Raw genomic sequence first — 21,384 nt, 5'->3', positions numbered from 1 at the left:
TCGGTGTATACTTGCTGGCAAGTATACACAAAAAGAATGCCTTCAAAATACAGGGACTCCATGAACACATGCAGGGTTGCACCATCACTAGCCACCATGCTTTCATCCTAAACATGTATTCTGCCACCATGAAACATAAGAACAAAGGAGGCATTGCTCCAACTTTGAAAACACCCTGTATGTTAGGTCTTCACAGAATATATGGATTAAACGGAAGTCTGTTATAAATGAAAGTCCAAATATTTGAAAACTGGAAGGAAGGTGTCTCCAGTGATAATCGATAGGATGAATTATCTCAATTCTTTCTCTCATGTGGGCTTATGCTCAGTCCGAGCTTTCATCATTAGTCTCTGCCCATCAGAGAACTCAATAACCATCCATTCTGAGAGGCAAGCCGCGCAACTCCCCTTGAAGACCAGTATGTTGCAACTCTGCCATTTGATTTAAGGTAAATGTGCTCCTCCAGCCAGAAGTGATATGGAGCTCTTATTTCCAGCTCAAAGGCATCCAACTATTTCATGAAAGGCTATCATCTGCTTCTTTCCCCAGGAATGATAAATGACTCCATCTCACTTAAAGCAACGTAAAGCACAAAAGACGATACATTTTAATTCACTGAAGAGGAAATTTAATTCATTATTAGGAAAATGTGAATCACTGAGGAACAGTTATTAAGGAAATAATGACTAAAGAGCTAGAATCATATACATCTATTAATTATACCGCATGTAAGTAGAGCACTCAGCTTTACGTGCAGCACAGAATTAGAGACAGAGGTACATGAAGTGCCAAGCTTCACTAAGTGGATGGCGCCTGTAAATTTATATTGACACACACGTGTATGCAGGTCTGTATGTATATATAAATTTTTATGCTCGTTCTATTTTGGGAGCATTAGTTCTTTGCAACTGGAAGTACACAGAATAAAATACTACCCTTAGGTGTGCTCTGGAGTCAACTTAAGTAGTGGAATTCACCCTGCTGTGGCCTAAATAAACTGGGAAGCCCTATTCGTCTTCATCAGTCTCCATGGAATAGCTTTTTAATATTCATACTGCTACAGTGGGGAAGGTATTTTATATTTCTATCTGCTAAAAGCTTAGTTAAATTATGGTTTCTACTAGGCTCCAAATTAAATTGTACCCAATGTGTAGCACGGCCAGAGCCATTCCTTATTATTCTGGGCATTAGAATGCAAAAGATATTTCAATTACCCCTTAGCTGGCGGCATGTTTTATAGGACACTGTTCAGAGACAGAGAAAAAGGGAATGGGTGGCATGTGAACCACAGTGGGTGGCGGCAGGGGGTGGACTTACTTTTCATCACAAATAGAAGGTTCTGTGAAAGGGAATCTTTATTTTTTTCAATTGCTCCAACAGTTTCATACATTACCTGTAATAGAAGAAAACAGTGTAATTACTAGTGGTTAAACGTGACCACGGAAGTAATTTCCTTTAAAGAATAGCTTGACTCGGCAGCAGTTTTAAATTATTCACAAAAGCAGCATCTCCAGGTCTCAGAGTTCCCGCTGCCAGCAAGTACAAAGCTCGCGTCCCCGGCTCGCGGTCTGCACGTGAACGAGGGACGCCTGTCCTGTTCTGCCTGGCAAAGCCCTCCTCCCATCGGAAGTTTAGGAGAAGGTGGTGGGACTCACATCCGCTGCATTCCCTTAATTTTAAAAAACGCTCACCTGCTCAGAAAACTCTCTAAACCAAGTAGAAAGACTTCCTTGCCTTGGGAAAGAAGTGAGACGTCAGCTTGAGAAGCAGAACGGCCTCCGTCATAAGGGTTCCCTTGGACCCTTCAAGCAATAAATCTGAAGTCTTTAAAATGAAGAAGACTCAGGAAACAATGAATGTGGGATTATTCAAAGGGCAGTTTTCTTCACCACAGTTTACTTAGGAATAGATTTAAACGACTTTACTGTCTGGCCTGGGGACCTGAGTTTTGTACACAGCCGTGGTTTTACCGCCTCTCCGTCTCGGCTCAGTGTGAGCTCCCAGTGTGGTCCCCGAGGCTGCATCAGCCAGGAGGCTTATCGGTTTCAACAGCCGCTGCTGCTTCTTGGGGAACCGCTTTGGGGCCCCTTGGCACCAGGGTCGGGTGTCACAGGCTGTCCTCTACCCTGCGTGGACCAGGACTGAGCCCCGGAGGGCAGCTGACCAACGATGCCTCTTCCTGCTGTGTCAGCCGTGGGGGAGTGTGGGTGGTTGGACCAATGGAGGTGATAGTCACCTCATTTTTTTGGAAATTTTAACTAGAGAGCCCAGAGGAGACTGTCCTATGGACAGCAGAAGGGAACTAGACAGAGAGGATCCATGAGAAAGAGGCTGAGTGCCCATGTGACCCCAAATGAGCATTGGTTCTTAAAGGGCTTTCAAACCCCAGTCATCACAATAAAGCTCCACTGGGATTTTATTCTTTGCTGTCACAAGAGCCTAAATGGTGCAGAAATCACAAGACAATCTGCAGGTTCCCAGATTTTCCAATTTGAATTTGGATCTGAAGACTGGTGAAGCCCCGCGTCAGTGCCCAACAGCTGGACGACCTTCAGACACTTCTCAATCATTATCGAGTCACCCAGTTTGCTCTTGTGCCAGAACATGGGTGACGAATATTAAAACGTGAGCTGTAGATCATGCTACATATTATACATTGTTGAATATAAGCAATTACATATCATCTAGAGCAGCTGTTCTCAATCGGGGTGATGGTGACACATGCCAGTGTCCGGGGATTTTTGTGTTTGTTGCAGTTGAGGGGCCGGGCGGACACGGATGCTGGTGAGCTCCCTACAGTGCGCTGGACAGCTCCACCGGGAGGGGTTATCTGTCCCCAGTGCCCAGCACATCGGGGAACCGGGGTTTGGCTTCTCCATGCCTTCCTATATTAGAGACAGCAGTGCCCAGTGACACCACAGACACCCATCAAAGCCACTATGGGATCTTTGTGGACTTTGGCAGGTTATTTAAAGTCCCAGAGCTCATCCTGCAGTGTGGGGTCCTCCTCAGTATGGTCCCAGTCTACGGTGCTAGCCTGCTCTTTTCATGGGAGTCTGATGACTTGGAATTAAACACACACACACACACACAGACACACGAACTACCTGCTTTTCTCTGAATACACCCCTTGCTGTCAGTGCTCCTGCTGTGGCCTTGTTTAGTGATGGCGCTTCCTGGTTCCTGCAGTAAAACTCCCCCTGAACTTTGAGGGCAGTGACTATGGATTGCTCACCCCTGTCTCTGCAGCTACTAGCAAAAACGCCCCCCACACCGGGCAGATTCAATAACTTTGTAGGGAAGCAAACAAAAGGTTTTGTTATACTGTGACTGCATATAGCTTAAGACTGCCCCTTTAATTAAGATTAGGCTGATGAGATTTCATTATCACAAGCCTGTGCTCTGGAAGATTCTCCCGAATGGTACCCTGGTTGTACTAGGATACTTGGAGCAAAAGCTAAAGATCTCCCATTAAAACTAAAGTTCAATCTGTCTCTTCCCACCCCCTGCCCCCTTGGCAACCACAAATTCGTGGTGGAAGAGATAGACTGGGATTTCAAAATTGTAGAATAGATAAACAAGATTATACTGTGTAGCACAGGGAAATATATACAAGATCCTGTCGTAGCTCACAGAGAAAAAAATGTGACAATGAATATATATATGTTCATGTATAACTGAAAAATTGTGCTCTACACTGGAATTTGACACATTGTAAAATGATTATAAATCAATAAAAAATGTTAAACAAAACAAAACAAAAACCTAAAGTTCAAAACTTCCCAGCTGGAGAATCCAACTGGCCAAGTTACCTAGAAGACATTTAACACATCCACACAAGTGCAAACGCTAGAGGGCTGTTTGATGCTTGTAGGAAGTACAGAATTTAGCAAAACATTTATTTTGTATAAAATTAATGAATCTTGAAGCTTAATTTCTTTTGTGATAATGGGAAAACGGCTTTAGCTCTTTAAGTCTTTGAGGATGTGTTCAATTAACATCCTGCAAAGGCGTTCGGCGTTGAAGAGCTTCTGACCCTATTCCTGAGATACAGAGGACCACGACAGGGACGGGATTTGAGATGACAGCTCAACAGAAGTATGAGACACTACCCAAAATAGCTGAGGTCTTTTACCAAGGTTAATACAATAACACAAATGACTGAGGATGTGTTACATAAACTTGGCATTAGCGGAATGTTAACACATGGTTCCAAATCATGTGTTTTTCACTGTGGCCCCAAATCTGGAATCAAGGAGCCCCTTCCCATTCTACGGAAAAACTGAAATTAGAGGCGCAGTGGTGCACAGTTACTACTGAGCTAGGACGTTCCCGTGGATGAACAGAGAGAGACAGGCACACAGCACACATACGTGTGTGCGTATATGAGATTTTTTTTTCATTTTAAGAATACAATACAACCTGATTTCAAAGCTAGTCTTTTAACCATGATAATGCCCCCAATCCAATAAGGTTTGGTATTGACCTTGTCAAGGGCAGTGTGAACGTCTGAATAAATGAGAGCCACTCCTGCCTACTTACTATGTCCGCATATAACCTGCTCCCACCCCCCTTGAAACACCTAAGCTTTTAATCTTAAGTTAATTGCAGATTCACTTGCAGTTCTAAGAAATAACGCAGATGGATGCTGTGGACCCTTTACCCAATTCCCTCCCATGACAACATCCTACAAAACCATCACAACCAGGATCTCCGCGTTCATGCAGCGAAGACTCAGGACTCTGCTCCGTGTCTGTGAAACGGCACAGCTTGTGTTTTCTGAGGAACTGGGCCATTTCACCCACGTTATCAAATTTCCCCGTGACAGCTGTTCGTAGGATTCACTGCCTTTTGACCTTTCCGTGGACTGCGGGCTCTGGAGTGACTCTTCCTGCTTTATTCCTGATAGTAAGGATTTGTGTTTCTTCTCTGCTTCCTTTGTCATTCCTACTAGGGGGTCTGTCATTTTATGGTTATTTTGAAAGAACCAGCTCTCAGATCCATTCACTTGGCTCCCGGCTATGGCCTAGTGCTTGCTCGCTCTGCGTTTATTTTACTTTCCTTTTTCTAGGCTGTTGACGTGGGAGCTTAGATCCTGACTCGAGACTTTCCTCTTTGCTAATAGGTGCACTTAGTGCTATGAATTTTCCTCTTGGCCCTGTTTTAGGTCTGCCTCACGAGTCTAGTATGTTCTATTTTCATTCTCATTCAGTTCAGCATATGCTTTGAGGCCGCCTTTCTGATTTGCGGGTTATTTCGAAGGGCACTGTTTAGTGTCCAAGCAGTTGGAGATCTTCCTGTTCTTGATTTCTAGTTCGACTCCACTGTGGTAGGGACGCCCCAGTCCGCACGATCTCCTTCCTTCTGAACTTGAGCTTTGGTCTGCGGTCCAGCAAGTGCTCCTGACGCACGTGCCTGCAGAGAACGCGTGCTCTGCCGGGGCGGGTTCGCGTGTCTGCCAACGAGCAGAGCCCTGGCTGGCGGTGCTGCGGCTCCTTCCGCACCTCTGCTCACTTCCCGCTCGGCTGCTCTGTCAGCTGAGGGGGCGGCGTTGAGATTTCCAACCAGACCTTCCGTGTTAGCGGACGCCCTTCCTCTGACACCGCCCAGCAGCGGGAGGAGGCGTGGCCTCGGCACTGCCAAGCGGGAGGAGCCGGGTCCCGGCTCAGCCTCCTGTGCCATGAAAGAAGAGGGGTGTCATCACTGCTGGGTGTGCGTGAGCTCTGGGCCCCTCTGGGCCCCCGGCCACACTTCCCCGGCCGCTGGGTGAGCAGCGGGAAGGGGGCTGAAGCTTTTCCTGCTTCCTAAGCGGCCTCCACCCACCGGGTGTGGGGAGAGGGACCTGCAGCCGGTTACCTGTGCACAGGGGCGAGAGTCCTATCCCCCCTGACATCACCCCTCCCCACGGCAGGGAGGTGGTGGCACAACACGATTCAGAACGTAGCACAGTGCACAAGCCGGAGCTGTGCCCGAGCATTTCAAAATAGCACATCCTACAAGGAAAATTAGTTTTAATACACGTAAGTACAAGGCTTGGTTTTTGTTTTCATTTAAAAAAATTATAGCCAGTGAGCTGGCCACAGCTAGAAAAATAATAATAGTCTGGACTGTGATAACTCACACATTTTCTTTTTGCCCTAAGTTACCATGAGAACTTAATGTGCAGAAAAGACAGGAACAGAAAACCAAACGCCTAACAGATGATCGCACGTGTCGAACCCCTGGGAAGTCCTCCCCGTGCTCGGAAGGACGTCCTCCTCACCCGAGAGACCCTCTGACTTGCGGCAGATTTCCAGGTGCTCCCACGGTGCTCTCCTCCTCCCCTCCTCCCACTGTGCTCCCGGACCCCAGCCTCCACGTCACTCGCCCCCCCCTGGACCCCACCCTCCACGTCACTCGCCCCCCCCGGACCCCACCCTCCACGTCACTCGCCCCCCCCAGACCCCAGCCTCCACGTCACTCGCCCCTCCCACCCCAGCCTCCACGTCACTCGCCCCCCCCCGGACCCCACCCTCCACGTCACTCGCCCCCCCGGACCCCACCCTCCACGTCACTCGCCCCCCCCGGACCCCAGCCTCCACGTCACTCATGCCTTTCTTTCTAGTACAGCCCTTTCCAGCCGCTCCAGCTGCCACTGCCGTCTGCTCTCCAGGCCCGGCTCCGGGAGGCGTCGCGCTGTGCTGGGAGGAGCACCAGCCTCGCACGGCGGCCTGCCTGCTGGGGGGCGGTTTCAGCAAGTCCCCGGGCCTGGCGGTGACCGCACCACGACACTGAGCTCTCCTGGCTTCTCACCCGCAGAGCACGGACGTAGTGTCAACCTCTCTCTCTGCCTCTCTCCTCTCTCTCCTCTCGCTGGTTTTGAAGGTAAGTGAACAAGGTATGTTAGCACCTAGTATTGACAGTACCCAACATCTTCTAATCGGTACCCCCATTCCTGCTTTTAATGCTCACCTGTCCTTTCCTCTCAGCCTTCCTCCAGAGTATTTTTGCATTACCGACTTGAGAAGGACTCATGGCATGACCTGTGCCCTCTATTTTGAGGCTGCTAAGTGAGCTGCCATCTGAGAAGGAGACTCTCCTCCTGGACCTGTAATCTTACCAGTCAAAATTCATTTATTACTTTATGAAGAAACTGCTTCCAAGGAAAGCCAGTCCCGCTGGAAGAGCAAGCACATCACCCTCACAGCCATCCAACCTCGGCCTCCAGGAGGCACAGGAGGCTGTAACACCACCTAGAAACCACGGCGCTGCAAACCCTGGTGGGACAAGGCCACCCCCACAGGGTTCCGGAGAGCGCAGGGGGCGCTGTGTCTCAGAGCCTAGCTAAATGGACGGGGGACTTCGTACGAAAGGGAAAGCTCAGCCGTCCCGGGAGTCCCCTTGGCTCTGCGGGTCTGCGGGGGACAGACAGAGCCTGTCCTGTCTCGGCTGCACCCCCGGGGAGGGACAGAGCTGGACCGGCAGGGAGCAGGACTCAGGCAGGGACCTTGCTAGGTCACTCAGGACAGCCGCGCTCGGCCCCCAGCCTCACCCCTCCTTTCCCCGCTGCTTTATTATGCGCGCGATGAAAGGACAAAAAAACATGAAAGTCACAAAAGATAGAGACCAGGATAGACGCTCTTTTTCCCTCTCTGTCTTTGCATAACTGAAACTCAGATTCTGCTTTTTTTCCCCTCTGAAGGACTGGTTGGTAGGATTCATGAGTCCCTCATGCACGTAATAGCGACATTTATATGCAGACAGCCCCATCCAAATCTTTAAGGAAATTGTCGCGTATTCAGAGCCTTCCTTTGGAATGATTCTGTGCAATAAAGTGGCTCCCGAGGAAATTTCGCATTCTTCTCATATTTCAGCAGTGAGCAATACTCATCCAAAGGCTTGAGTGCAGGCGCCCCACGAGCACGGGGTGGACCAGGGGCGCCGGCAGTGCGCGGCTCTTTTGGAAGTACTTACTGGTACTGCAGTAAATAGGATTCAAAGATAAACTCTGCTATCTGTACATGAAAACAGGGGTATAAAACTTTCACCATGGCTGCGAGTCACAACCTAGTCTCCTGGGTCCACAAAGAAAAGCTACAAAATGCCAAACCACACGCATTTTCTTCTGAGCTCCACATTGTCACACTCACGCTTGGCTAATCTCTTAGGAAACTGAAGTCCAGAGGTGAGACAGCTCCAGGGAAACAGCTCCGTCCACCATCTCGGAGTTTAACTGCCTGAATGACAGTAAGGCAGTTGGCTTCCTCCATCTGGATAAAGAAGGCGCAGGGGTCTGCCGGGGCTGGGGACCAACATCTTTCTGTCTGCCCCATCTAAGCCCCTCTCTGGGCACCAGCAGCCAGGGGTGGAGGGCAAGTGAGGACGGAAGGAGAGGGGGACCCAGCACAAGAAAAGGAGGACTACGGGACGGTGTCCCCCGTGTGGCTGAGGCACGAAAGTGGTGTGAGCCCAAAATAAAAACCGAGCCCCGATCACCCGCCCCGAGGTGTGCGAGCTCATCTGCAGGGCCCATGAGGAACACATGTTAAAACGACCTGGAAGATCGGACTTTTCAAAGAGAAAGCAGAGTTTCCCCTTCTACCAAGGGAGGCAAGCTGGGAGGGAAAAACATTTAAAAGGAAACAGGCACTCCTGCCCCTGTTTCAGGACCACTGCTCACGAGTCAAGTCAGAAGACTCACATTTAATTTCAGACAGTGTTATCACAGAAACAAGATGATAAATGGAATGGAGAAAGCTAGCATGCCTTTAAACAAAGGTCTGCCTTCACCCCTTCACTGATAACCTGCATTTAGTCCATCAGCCAGGGTGAGGAGGCTGTTGAAGGGGCCCAGAGACTGAGGCTGTGATGAACTCGGGTGCTGGGAGGTGAAGGGGCGTACCTGGGTTCCAGGGGTAGCCAGGGGAGAGGGTAGCTTGCATCTGACAATCAACTGGGTTTCTGATTTTACCATAAGTTGAAAAGTGGGACAAGTATGGGAAAATCAGTTTTACTTACTCGTTTACTTTTCTGGAGCAAGTTGCGAGGGAGAGTGTGTTTGGGAGGTGGCCGGGGAGTTTAGTCCAGTTCACTTCCGTGTCTGTGACAGTGAAGATGCCGCCCAGGTGGGGACACTCAGAGGCAGACCTGAGGCATGAAGCCCACAGGGAGCCAGGCTGGAGAGGCGTGGGAGTCACCTCTCACACAGGAAATGGGATCCTGACAGCATACAGACTCCTAGCAGGAGATGAAATTGTGTCCCGGGAATCACAGTTTGAATGAAGTGGAAGTAAATTCATTTATCAGTCAAGTTTATAATCCCTTTCTCCACCGTGTTACTTACACGATGCAAAACAGGACCCCTAGAAAAGCTGGTTGGGATTAACTGCTGACAAAAATGGGAAACTTTGAGATACACTCTTGAATTCTGTATCACCTCACACTGGATGTACAGACTGGTTTTTAGCAAAAGAAATAAGTTCATTTTCAGCAAATGTAAATGGGTCTGATCATTTTTCATGCCTGGTTTCAGCATCCTATTTGAAGTTTGCTGAAAAAGTCTGGATTTCCTGGGTGGTGGCAAGTTGACCTCTCTGTAGCATCAACAGTTACAAGCAGAGGCTTCTATTTTTTCACCTTTCCATTAAATGGTTCTATCTAATGGTTTTGCTTGCTCTCATTCTGATTCATTCTAAGTTGATAAACACTCGTCAACAAAGAACGTTACAAGAAGCACACAGCATTGCTGTGAAGACTTCTTGTCTAGATACCTTGGGTCTGGATATAGACATTGCTCTGAAATGACTGTATCTGAAATTTATGAACATGCTTCATTGGTTCCTTTTTAGGGAAGAAAATACCAATCAACTGACAGTAAGATACCAACAGTCTCAGAAATCTGAAGTTCCTTATTTATAACTTTGTCAGCCCATGAAGATAACAGAACCAGTTAAATCTTTGAAAAATGGTAAGAATCCCTAAGTAAGAGCCTGCACTTTTTCTTCCTAATAAAACCCAGGATAAGGCAACATTTGTCAAGGCTACAAAAATTTATGCCAACGGTGAAATTAATAAAAGCAATGGAGCACGAGGAGCCTGCTGAAGTTAATTTTCCTTTTTCTAAAAGTCTGCCCAAGAGGTGAACAAACACAGATGTAAATTAAGCTCTTTCTGTGTGGATCAAAATATCTTTGTCAAATAACCCTTCATAGTATCAATCTGGCGTAGACTAGACAGATCTCATTGTTACGTCTGGGGATTCTACCTGGAGAGAAGAAAGAGAAATAAACAGAGCCTCCCTATTGATCTGTCCCTCTCCTTTTGCTGCTGATTTAAAGGTTCGCTTTCAGAGTCTTCCTGGGCACGTGCTGTGTCTCCCACAAACCTCTGGGGTCAAGGCCAGCCAACAAGCTCCAGAAGGTCTTCCTGAAACGGGCAGCACTGGGAAACTGAACGGGCCCAGATCTCCCCAGCATGCATGTTACGTAAACACGTCTGAGGACAAGGAGGTCGGCTTTCCTCCGTGCATCGCTTGGAATCCACTGCAGGATCAATGAGATCAAGATCTCCACTCGGCAGAGGTCTGGGTACCACGATAAATCTCAACTGGTACATTTCACACTGAATTTATTCAACAATACAAGTAGATTCTTTTCAAGGAGAAGGGAAAAAAACGCAGGTGCTTTATAGACTGGCCACAAATCAGTCTTTTCCCCACATCACTTCCATCAGCAATGTTTCAGTAATGTGGTTCCCGTAAAGGCTTGTGGGAATCAGAGACAGGAGCATAAAGCAGACCCGGGCCCACACATCTGGGATTACAGCTCTATCCACTGGGATGCGATTCAGGAGGATGGAAAAGGAATCTCAGAGAAACACGATTAAATCCAGCCACACAGACACACGTCAACAACACGTATTATAAAGGGGTCACACGTTTTCACTGTCATAAAATTTCATTTCAGGATGTGTACATAAACTGCAGAGTGTGCTTTAATTTTCTTAAGGGAAGTAATATTGAAGGGACCTTTAAAAATCTGCGGTAAAATTCCACACACCTGTTGGCTCGATTAAAACATTAGTTGTAAAGCTAAATGGTAAGGCACGTAATTTTCTACAAAAATTCTCTTTAATTGAGGTAGAGCCACCCATCAAAAAAAACAACAAAAGTCTGTATCCCCAGTGGAGAGAGGGAGGCCACGTTAACACAAGGAAAACCCTGCCCTAAGTGTCTTCTCTTTGAACAGCACACTTTCCATAGACAGAGATGTGTCCTGGTTTCCTGCACGCACCTGCCACCACAGCCTTTCAGGTGCGATAGGAAATGAAGAAGACCTCACAATATAACTTCGGTGCTTACATATCCCCTATCATCTGCTAAAGTGATCTTAATAACATCGTGAGATTTAAAAATACATATTCTAACCCATTTGTAAAACATTGCTTTATGCAGTGTGAGCTCGTGTATAAGATACAAGAATTAACAACTTTTTATTTTACCTAATTATGGACATTTACCAGTAATTTAATTCGAGCGAGTCAGCTGCACAGTTGATGAGACGATTCCTGAAATATTTTCCGGACTTCAACACCTATGACAGACGATTTCAGACTTTTGCTAAATGCAGTGGTTTTCCTGCACCAAGAGACCTCCGGCTGCTGCTGGTGGGAATTTGACTCCAGTGCCTGACACGGTGGCTTGAAATAACTGCGCCTGCCTCGGCTGCTTGCCCACACTGAGCCTTCAGAACGGGTTTACGAGGCTCAGAATTATATTCCCCTTAATTAAGACTTCATGAGTGTGTCAGCTGAGGGTCAGTGCACTCCTCAAAGTCACAGCAACGGAGCCCCAATGTGCCCCAGAACATCTCCTCTTTCTACTGCTCAGCACGGATTCTGTGACTCCAGATCATAGACACTGAGAATGTCGCACACACCACAGTGGAAAGAGAAAGACATCGGGGAGCTGAGGAAAATGAGACCTGGTATTGTGACTCCCTGGCCTGGGGTGGGGGTGGAATGGTGTATCCCCCAAATTCATGCTCACTCAGAACCAGAGAAGGTGCCCTTTTTTGGAAATAAGATCTTTGTGAATCTAGTTAAGGTGAGCCCATACTGGATAGGGTGGGCCCTAAACCCAACGCCTGCTGTCCTTAAAGAAGAGAAGGGGACACACAGAGACCCAGGCAGAGAGGTGACCGTGTGAAGATGGAGGCAGAGCCTGGGATGCTGTGTCTACAAGCCAAGGAGCGCCAACCGCTGGCAGCACCAGAGGCGAGAAGAGAGGGTTGGAACAGATTTCCCTCGGAGCCTGCAGGAGGAACCACACTGCTGACACTTGATCTCAGACCCTGGCCCCTAGAACTGTGAGAGAAAACATTTCTCTTGTTTTAAGCATCCCCTGCGTGGGGGACTTTGTGACGGCGGCTCCGGAGACTCGTACACAGCTATACAGTATTTGGTGAACCACTCAACTTCACCAAGGCTGACACAGCCACGTCTCTGCAGAAAGTCGTGGTGACAATGTTTCAGAAGCACTTTGTAAGTTGAAAACTGCTCTGTAAGCACCAGGCACCCTTAGTGATGAAGGAAGAGAGGTCAGTGAAACCTGGACGAGGCCAAGAACTTGATCCTGGGCAAGATGGGCAAGATTTGGAAGGACCTTTCTTTCCAAAGGGGCATTCCAGCTGAGGAAAACCACAGGAACAAAAACAGAGATGGAGAAGTGGAGAATTCATTTTCAAATGAATCAGATGCGGTAAAAAAAAAAATCTACAATGTTATGAGTTAAAACTCCTCTCCACTTTTCTAACCTACAGACGCTGAGCCAGTGAACACTTGTACTGGCTTCTTGGGACTGCTGTGACAAATGACCACAAACTGGGTGGCTCAGAAAGGGAGACATGTATCCTGTGAGAGTCCCGGAGGCCAGAACTCTGACATCTGGCAGCGCTGCACCCCGGGGCACTCTAGGGGACGCTCCTTCCCGGCTTCTTCTAGCTCCTGGTGACTCTAGGAGCTCCTCGGCCTGGCTCGGCACCCCTCACACCTCTGCCTCCTTTCCCCTCGGCCTCACTCTTACGAGGGTACTTGTTACGGTGCTGAGAGCTCAACAGATAATCCCGGACGAGCTCCTCCTCTCGAGATCCGTGGCTTACTCACGTGTGCAAAGACCCTCTCCCCAGAGAGGGTCCCATTCAGACGTTCCAGGGACGAGCAGGGTGCGGGGACCCATTCCATTCATTATAGTACTTAAGGGTCTGGAAAGAGAAGGAGGCTGAATGACAGACACCTCATCTTAGGAAGGAGCAGAATCGGCAGCTCGATGTGCATGAATCGGCAGTCACGCAGCGGGACGCGCATCTGCCATCCCAAAGCAACCACTTCATGCCAAAAACAATGATGGCAACGAACATCTTTCAGACAAAGACCTTACAAGCCGACACCAAAGGGGGTCAAGTAAGTAAGTGGCATATATTTTGTAACTATTAATTTTGACCTACATTTTCATTAAGTCAATTTTTATTACTTCAGATTGCTTCACTATCTCTTAACCCATTGCCTTTTCTCACATTAAAATTTAGAAACTTCAAAATACTACTTCCTATCAGACTTTAGTTCAGAATCACCTTCATGGAAATTCAACTTTTCTAAGACCCGATGTCTCTTGCCAAATCATAATTCTTCTTTCCTTCAAGACTCTTAATTTCAAAAGCCAACAAAATTAGACACACTTCTGGATTTAATGCTTCTCCATCACTTAAATCACCAGAAGAAGTTTAAGAGCAATTCCTAAAACAGGCAATCCTATACGTGGTTTAAAATTCGCTAAAAACAAATAACCACAAAAAAAAAACAACTCAGCCTTCGATGATTCAAATGCAGGCTCACTAATGAGACCCTGTTAATACTTCATGCACAGCCTCTTCCCATTCACTTCAAAATACTTCTGTAATGGAGATTGGAAGACACACCACGCTCCTAGGAGTAATGAAAAATTCAAATGTGTTTAGGGAAGATCTTCAGCTATAATTCAAACGATGCTGCTTAAACATTTCTAAAAGGACCTCCGAGCCTCTGCTCGGAACGAGACTCAGAGCGTGGCTGGGTCCCGCGGCCGGCGCGGGCGGGGCCGGGTGTCAGCGTCCTCAGCAGCAGGAACGGCCATCCTGCCTGTGAGATCTGGTGCCTTTTTCCTGACAAGACGTGGAGAAGCAAGTGGTGATGAAAGGGACTCCAGCCCATCCATGCGGCCAAACCGAGGCTGTGAACAATCGTGAGCCCCCAAAGCCATCGTGGTCCCCCTGGGACCAACTCTGTCACCAGGGAGCTGTTCACGTCTGCGCACCTGCTGCCCCGCGCAGACCTGCGTGCTGATTTGAGCCAACTGGCTCTTTGCTACATCTCTCGATTTATAAAAATGCAGGATGTGTTGCTTTTCTTGAAAATGCAACAGCTCGAGATTGAAGTATATGTGGCCACCCCTGATGATTAGAATGGCATACGGGTTGACATATTGCCACAAATTACATAGTCTCTAAACTGGAACATGTGAATGAGTCCCCGGGGAGCCCTCGGGGAGCCCTCGGGCTACGGCTCATCAGTACATCGCGGTGACATGAAAGACTTCTACAAAACCACAAAGTTGACTCCAATTACGGAAAATCCTGCTTTAAAACATAAAGGTGCTGTTACAGGAAATTTCATGATCCCACAGGGTTTTAGTGACATGGCAACTAATCACTTGGCCTTCCCTGCTTGGCTGTACTGCTGTTAGAGCGCAGTGGAATAATCACATTCATTCAAACTCTTCGCTGTTTTTCCTCAGATTTTCTTAAAACAATTGAGATCGAAATGTTATTAAGGGCTTATAGAATACTTTTTAAATGCAAACATAAAATAATTAATGAGCAAAATATTATTCCCAAGCAGTTATTATACCATGCAGTTTAATGCAATTAGCATTTATGAACACCTAGCACATGCCCACGATACGACAGAAACAGACCTACAAGGCGGGTCGGGTATGTACCGACGTCAGACAGCTTCCATGAATCTTAGAGAAGAGTGATTTCCCCAAATCCCTGGTTATTCCACACTACAATTTTTCAAATAAGCCCTATGAATTCAGTAAATTCTCAATATAAAGAAAATGTAAATTTAAAAATTTGAATATAGGACTAAAAGATTGCTATTGTCACAAACAGTTTCAAAGGCTAAATCTCTCAAATGCAAAAGACAGTTAATAACATTCTGGGAATAGCTACTCGTTTATTCATTTAGACTCAGACTTGCACAAAATCACCCACTGCGTGCTCCTCACACCCAAGGACCACGAAGCCGTCACACAGCATCGTCCTGCCAGCACTGCCTACGGAGGTGTTCCCTGTGCCGTGCAGGTGTGCCTCCTGCTGTCCCCACCCCTCCTTCTCTCCTCCTGGTTTCTGTGATACTTTCCTGTGGTGCATTTTATAAACCTTTTCTTTCCTACTAACGTCCTTCTCCCTCTTCTCCACGTTCTTCCTGGGTGAAATGATCCAATTAGACACATTTCCAAAAAGATGACTGACTACGTTTTCTAAAAACAACCGAGCTCCCAGAATCAAGTCTTCTCAGCACCTTGTCGGGATTTCCCTTAAAAATCTCAAACTTAGAACATCTAGAACTGAGTATCTTTCTTTCCAAACTGCCTCATCCTCCAGGATTTTCCTCTCTTGGTGGGCATAAGACCACGCTCACGGGCTGAGACCCTTCAGTGTCCTTTCTAGCTGGTCTCCCCTCTTGCCCTGCACATCCAGTCACTCACTCCCTGAAGCCTCTCCTCCTGGTGAATGTCACCGCCGTGTCCCACCGCGCCTGCTCAAATGCAGCCCTTGTTTGAGTGTTTCCATAACCCCGCATCCTTTTTCCCTAATCAACCCTATATTCCATCCTCTGTTTTCCTTAACTTCATTCCCCACCCTGTCTAACAACACGTGATGAGTTAACACTGGCAAGAGGACAAAGCCCTGAGTAGAACATGTGCATTTATGCATGTCTTCCCCAGAAGCAACCTTCCCAGACGTCTTCCCTCCCAATCTCTGTGGGCTCACCCGACTACACGTGATGGCGCGGTGGGATGTCTGGCAGCCTTCATCCTGGGCGCGTCCTGTACTGCGGACGCTGGGAAGTGGGAGCGTCACCATCTCAGACTCCTCTGCAGCCGGGGCGGGGCCGTTCTCAGCGCCCACCCGTCCGGAACCGCCACTCAAGGCTTAGAAGGTGGCCATGGTGGGGGCTGTTCCTCTGACCTGGCGAGCGTGTCATGAAGATGACTGTCTTTCCCCAGCAGTGAGGTCTGGGCCAGGCACCAACCCTTCCTTGTTGAGGGCCAGGGTGCGGGCATTGCACTGGTTTGGGCGGGGCAGTGACTGAGAACCAGTACCACGAGCACCCGCTCCTTAGTCCCTGACCAGATGCGGCCCTGACGGCTCTGCCAGCCCCGTCCTGCTCTGTGGCCCTCGGGTCAGTTCTGCAAGTTCAACTCAGTCTCCCAACAGTTCTCTTCCTGCAATGAGGCCATTCTCCGCTCGAACAGCTCTACTGCTTCTGTCCCATGACACTGAACCCTGAGGGACGGACCACCTGCCCGAGCCCCCATCTTTACTGGATGCCCCTGCCCTGCACCCTCAGTGAGCCCAGACTCGCCCTTGGAGGTCTAGGCCACACTTCACCTCCTCTAGAAAACATTTCTATACTTTTTTTGGAACCAAATAAATTCTTTTTCCTTTGTGATAATAGAGAACTTTAAAACATATTACTAATATTTTACAAGCAAAGTATAGCATACTTATTTGTTAATTCACCTGTTCCTTAATTGCCTGTGACCTATTTGAGGACAAGGGGTATGTATAATTTACTCATCTTTGACCCTCTAATGCCCTGGGGTCGGCATACAGGCGTCTCCGTAAACACTGGTGGAAAGGAACTGAAACACATGAGAGGAAGAGAGGGAGCAGCGACTTCACCCTCTGATGTGTTCTTCGTGCTACATGCCAACCCGGGGACAAATCTACAAATCCCAAAGTGGAAGAATTCACTCTGGATGGGAGCCTAAGTGGGTGTGGATTTTAGCATTAAAAGATGGATGTAATTTGACCTTGTGAAGACCAGACTCCAGCTTGAGTGTGGGGAAGGGAGATACAGGAATACAGTGAGTGGATTAGGAAAATAACTTGAACAGAGGTTCTCTGTGGGAGAGTCACGACAGGTGAGTCTTGGAGGGAGTGGCAGGCGTCCGCCCCGGGGAGCCTGATGTGAGCCCAGGGAAGGTGTCAGGTTTAGACGGGCAAGGGCTGGTCCTCGCAGGTCCTGAAGAAAGAGGCATGTTTCACAGAGCTGGCTGGGGAACAGAGAGATCTGAGAGTCACTTTCTTTCTCAGGTCCACCTGCTTCAGGAAACGTAATTGAATACCGAGAACTATGTTGAGGGAGGGTAGTAAACCCAGATGGCCAGCATTTGTTTAGATTTTGAAAATATCCCGCAGTTCAGAGCAGAGCTCCTGGAGTAAATCCAGGTCTCTTGCTCCTATTAAGTTGTGAATCTGGAAACATTACGAGAAGAATCACACAGCATGCTTCATCACCCACATTCTGGAGATGCTAAGTCCGTATCAGGCGAAAGGAAACAACTTAGAGAAGAAACATCCTGTGGGTTGTTCACCCAGCTTGCGTTTACCAAAACTCTTAAATATCCAAAGCTCAAAGGCACGTCCTTCAGACCCCTGGTCCACGAGCACACACGATGAGCGACTCAGGGCTCATCACTCACCCGTCCTGCGTAGTGGATGACGGTGAACGCCGTGCCGTGGTCTTTGAGGGCGACGTTCCCGTTCCCATCCTTCATGGGAGAGTAGACCACATTCGTGTTGGAGGATTCTAGAAGATTGTGTAGCTTTTTGGGAAGAGTTGTTTCCACTGACCAAATCATTTGACTTTCTTCATCCAATAAAGAGAGAAATCCAGAAGGTTTCTGCAAGTTAAGAAGAGAGAGTTTTTTTTCCCTTCTCTTACTCAGTTTGGTATTTGTGTTATTGTTCATGCACACTTATCTACAGTCCCATGATGCTCATATATACGCTCAGAAAGTGAGTTTGTCTGTACTTTCAATACACATCTATTTCTGCCCACTGTCACGTCCCCGTTACCTAGCAAACCTTTGATGTAATGTCGGCCCCCAAGAGGATTTACTGATTAGAGGAGTTAATAAATAAAAGAGTGTATTTTAATGCCATTAAAAACACTGGAGTTTAAAAAAATAAAATCTCCAACTATGGAAAAGTCATTTTTTTTTCTTGTCCTATACCCCACGTGAAACACTTCATACCTGTGGCGGGACACATAACTGATCAAAGAACAAAACGTACAATGATGTTAAGTCGTAACAAGTGTAGCAAAGTCCCACCCAGCGGGAGGGGAAGGGACCCTATGATAGTCCAATATTTACACCCAGAAAAAAGAAAGTTTGAAGCGATAACTTGCAAAATTCAAACTAGAAGTGTGATAGTTAATAACTGCCAAACAAGGAAACTAACATCAAACAGTAAGAAACAATTTAAAATTAATCTCATGTGAAGAAAAATGCTGCTTCAAGAACTTCCCCACTTCTGACACTGCACCGCCTACGCAGAGCACCATTCTGCCCACGGGCCTTTGACATCAGTCAAGTAACTGTTTACCCACCTGCTGCACTGTTCGCCTTTTCTTTCCCAGGGCCGTAGGGAAGATTTTCTATTGACAGGTCAAATCTACCTTTTAAAATGTGGTATTTTGTATTATTTATTTGCATTATTCTCCATATATCTCAATCCTTCCCATGGACTCAGTGTGCTTTTCAAAGTGTGAACCCCCTAAAAACAATTCTCAGGGAGTGGAGAGATCTGTCTTGCCCCCTAGAGTGATGTCAGCTTGTATTAGATCTCAGGTCACAGAACCGTCCACTACAGGCCTTTCATGATGTCATTTACTGGGTCAAGAGAAAGTCATTTTTTGTGTCTGAACTATTCTAGGTGTTTGAAGTCTTCTGGGATCTCCTGGTCATAGTAGAGAAAATTCAGACTGTGTGTCATTGTCTGAGGGCTGCAAAAGTTGAGATCATTCTGGTGCCATCCACGGGGAATAAAGGTTGAGCCCGCTGGCCTTCGAGAGGGCCTATGCCTGGTGGGGGCTCGGGCACCAGAGCGAACCCTTCTGGAGCTATTTGCCAACTATGACAGCATCTCTAGGCGAGGGGCTGGACAGCCTCCGTGGAAGGAAAGGGAAGAACTAAGGAGGCAGGAAACAGCAGTAAAATGCAGGGAATGCCAGCAAAACCAAGTTCACCTCCCACAGCAAATCACCTAGATTAGTAAGAGCTGGAGAGACTTCTGCCTCCAGTGTAAAAATGTTTTTTGATAAGGAAATCTGGAGAAGAAAGCGCACTGCGTAGTTCATCCCAAGATCTTCAGAGTAGCCAAGGACTCCATGAAGGACTCAGAGATTTAAAAAAAAATTAAAGCATGGCTGTACAGAATGGGTGGGTAAGGGCCCTCAAAGAGAGCAATGGATTTAAGAAGTTTGCTGCTAACTGGTCTTGCCTGGCCTGTGTTAAAAATCAGAAATGCTTTATTTCAATTTACAGCAACTATCTGCTGAAGAGGAAAGAAGATGTTGATACTATAATCTCAGAAGTCATTTCTTCATCTATTACCAGAGCATGGTGTCACAGCACCTCTCCTCATGTGGTACACTCACACGCATCCACACACAAACATACAGACACGTGCACACACACACACACACAGTGGAGGGGGTAATGGGCTATTTAAGGTGTTGCACGTGTGTCTGTATTTTGGTGGCACTGAGAGACGTCCTGTTTGGAAGTGAGAGTATTTGCTTTACTGGGTGTTTCAGTAACTCAAAGACAAGGTCCCAATTAGTCTAAGAAAAGGAATCAATCCAAAAAGAGCTGAATTACTGTACTCCAAACACAAGATGAGATTTCCCAAGGATGGGGGGTTGGTTACCAACAAGATATTTTTCAGAGCATGATACTTTGTATCATCTCAAAAATTCTTTGAATTTATACGTTATATTTTCTCATATTTGGTATAAAGCCACGAAAGAGTGGGGTTATCAAATTTGGAGGCTTGGAAAACTTGCTAAAGTGTCAGAAGAAGAAAAAAATGGAGAAATGGGTTCTAAAAAAAGGATGAATGGCCTTCGATGCCTTCAGAGGAGGCTGAGTTGTCCTACTGGGTGTGGAAGGACGTCACAGTTTCATCCTTACATCAGAAGCGTCAAGGGCAGAGACAGCGACAGAATGCCCTGGACACATGGAGAGTTCGGTGAGGATCTGCACTGACCCTGCTCCTCGGAGACGTGAGACAAACATGTGATCACTGGAACACAGAGACAGCCGTGCAAACACTCTGCACGCCTGTGCGCAGTGGAGGGTTATGAGTTGCTAGGAAGGAAATAACCAGCCTGTTTTGTGCCGTAGAGTATACGCTTGCCTGGTGTGTAGACCTACATATTTGCAGGTAAAAAGGCTAGCTTCACCCTCTGTTTGGTACGTCTTTTCATTTCATTTCTCCGGGTATCCAAGAGAAGCCACAGCAGTAACACCCGCTCTCATTTCCAGCCCATCCTGATGAGGGACCCACTACTGAAATACTCATTCCAAAGAAGAAACAAAAAGACAGAAATAACCCCGTGCTGCTGACCGCTGTGCAGCAGCCAACGACATGGCAGCCGGCAAGCATGAGGGGAGTGGGTGCCCGCGGGGAACGGGTGGCCGAGGCTTCCGATGGACAGTTAAGGGTCTGTCACCCTCAGGCCACTTTTCAGTCTTATATAGATTAACTATATGCTACATGTGTCAGGATGAGGGAGGACTTTCTGGAGGAAGAGACCTTCTTCTCGAATTAAAATAAGGAATGTCGACAAGCTGGTAGCAGAAACAAGAACATGTTACAGATTAGGAAAGTACATAAAACAAAGTCATTGTAAGCAGACACTTAAGAAAATTCAGGGTAGAAAATTATATATTATGCTCCCCAGTAGCTAAATGGTCTCAGTTTTAAACAACATTCAAATGTTTTAGAAATGTTACTGGTAAATCTATACAACGTCTTGTATTAGTAGACAAGTGATGGCTGATTGTATGATCGAGTTTCATTCTTATGATGACGATATTGAGGCAAAGATTCTTGCATTGTAAGGTAGAAAGGACAAAGATTCATATAAACACTTGCAAATGTACTGTTATATGTATATATATTTTGCCATTTTTCTATATTTTTTGTTTTGGGGGGTAATTTGATTGATTGATTGATTTTTTAATGGAGGGACTGGGGATTGAACCCAGAACCTTGTGCATGCTAAGCA

General features: G+C 47.1%; 1 protein-coding gene across 1 annotated transcript in view; it reads right to left on the bottom strand.

Moving 5' to 3' along the window:
- Window positions 1–21,384, bottom strand: part of MYO16 (myosin XVI) — a 440,032-nt gene that overhangs the window by 123,529 nt on the left and 295,119 nt on the right. The window contains exons 24-25 of the mRNA XM_072976531.1: window positions 17,789–17,989; window positions 1,318–1,393 (exon numbers count right to left, since the gene is read on the bottom strand). Of these exons, the coding sequence (XP_072832632.1) occupies window positions 1,318–1,393; window positions 17,789–17,989 (277 nt within the window). The remainder of the gene's footprint in view (window positions 1–1,317; window positions 1,394–17,788; window positions 17,990–21,384) is intronic.

The sequence above is a fragment of the Vicugna pacos genome, chromosome 14 (assembly GCF_048564905.1).
Source record: "Vicugna pacos chromosome 14, VicPac4, whole genome shotgun sequence".
In the NCBI taxonomy this organism is placed as follows: domain Eukaryota; kingdom Metazoa; phylum Chordata; class Mammalia; order Artiodactyla; family Camelidae; genus Vicugna; species Vicugna pacos.
Note: the sequence above shows the minus strand (reverse complement) of the source record. Positions and strands in the feature narration are given on the sequence as shown.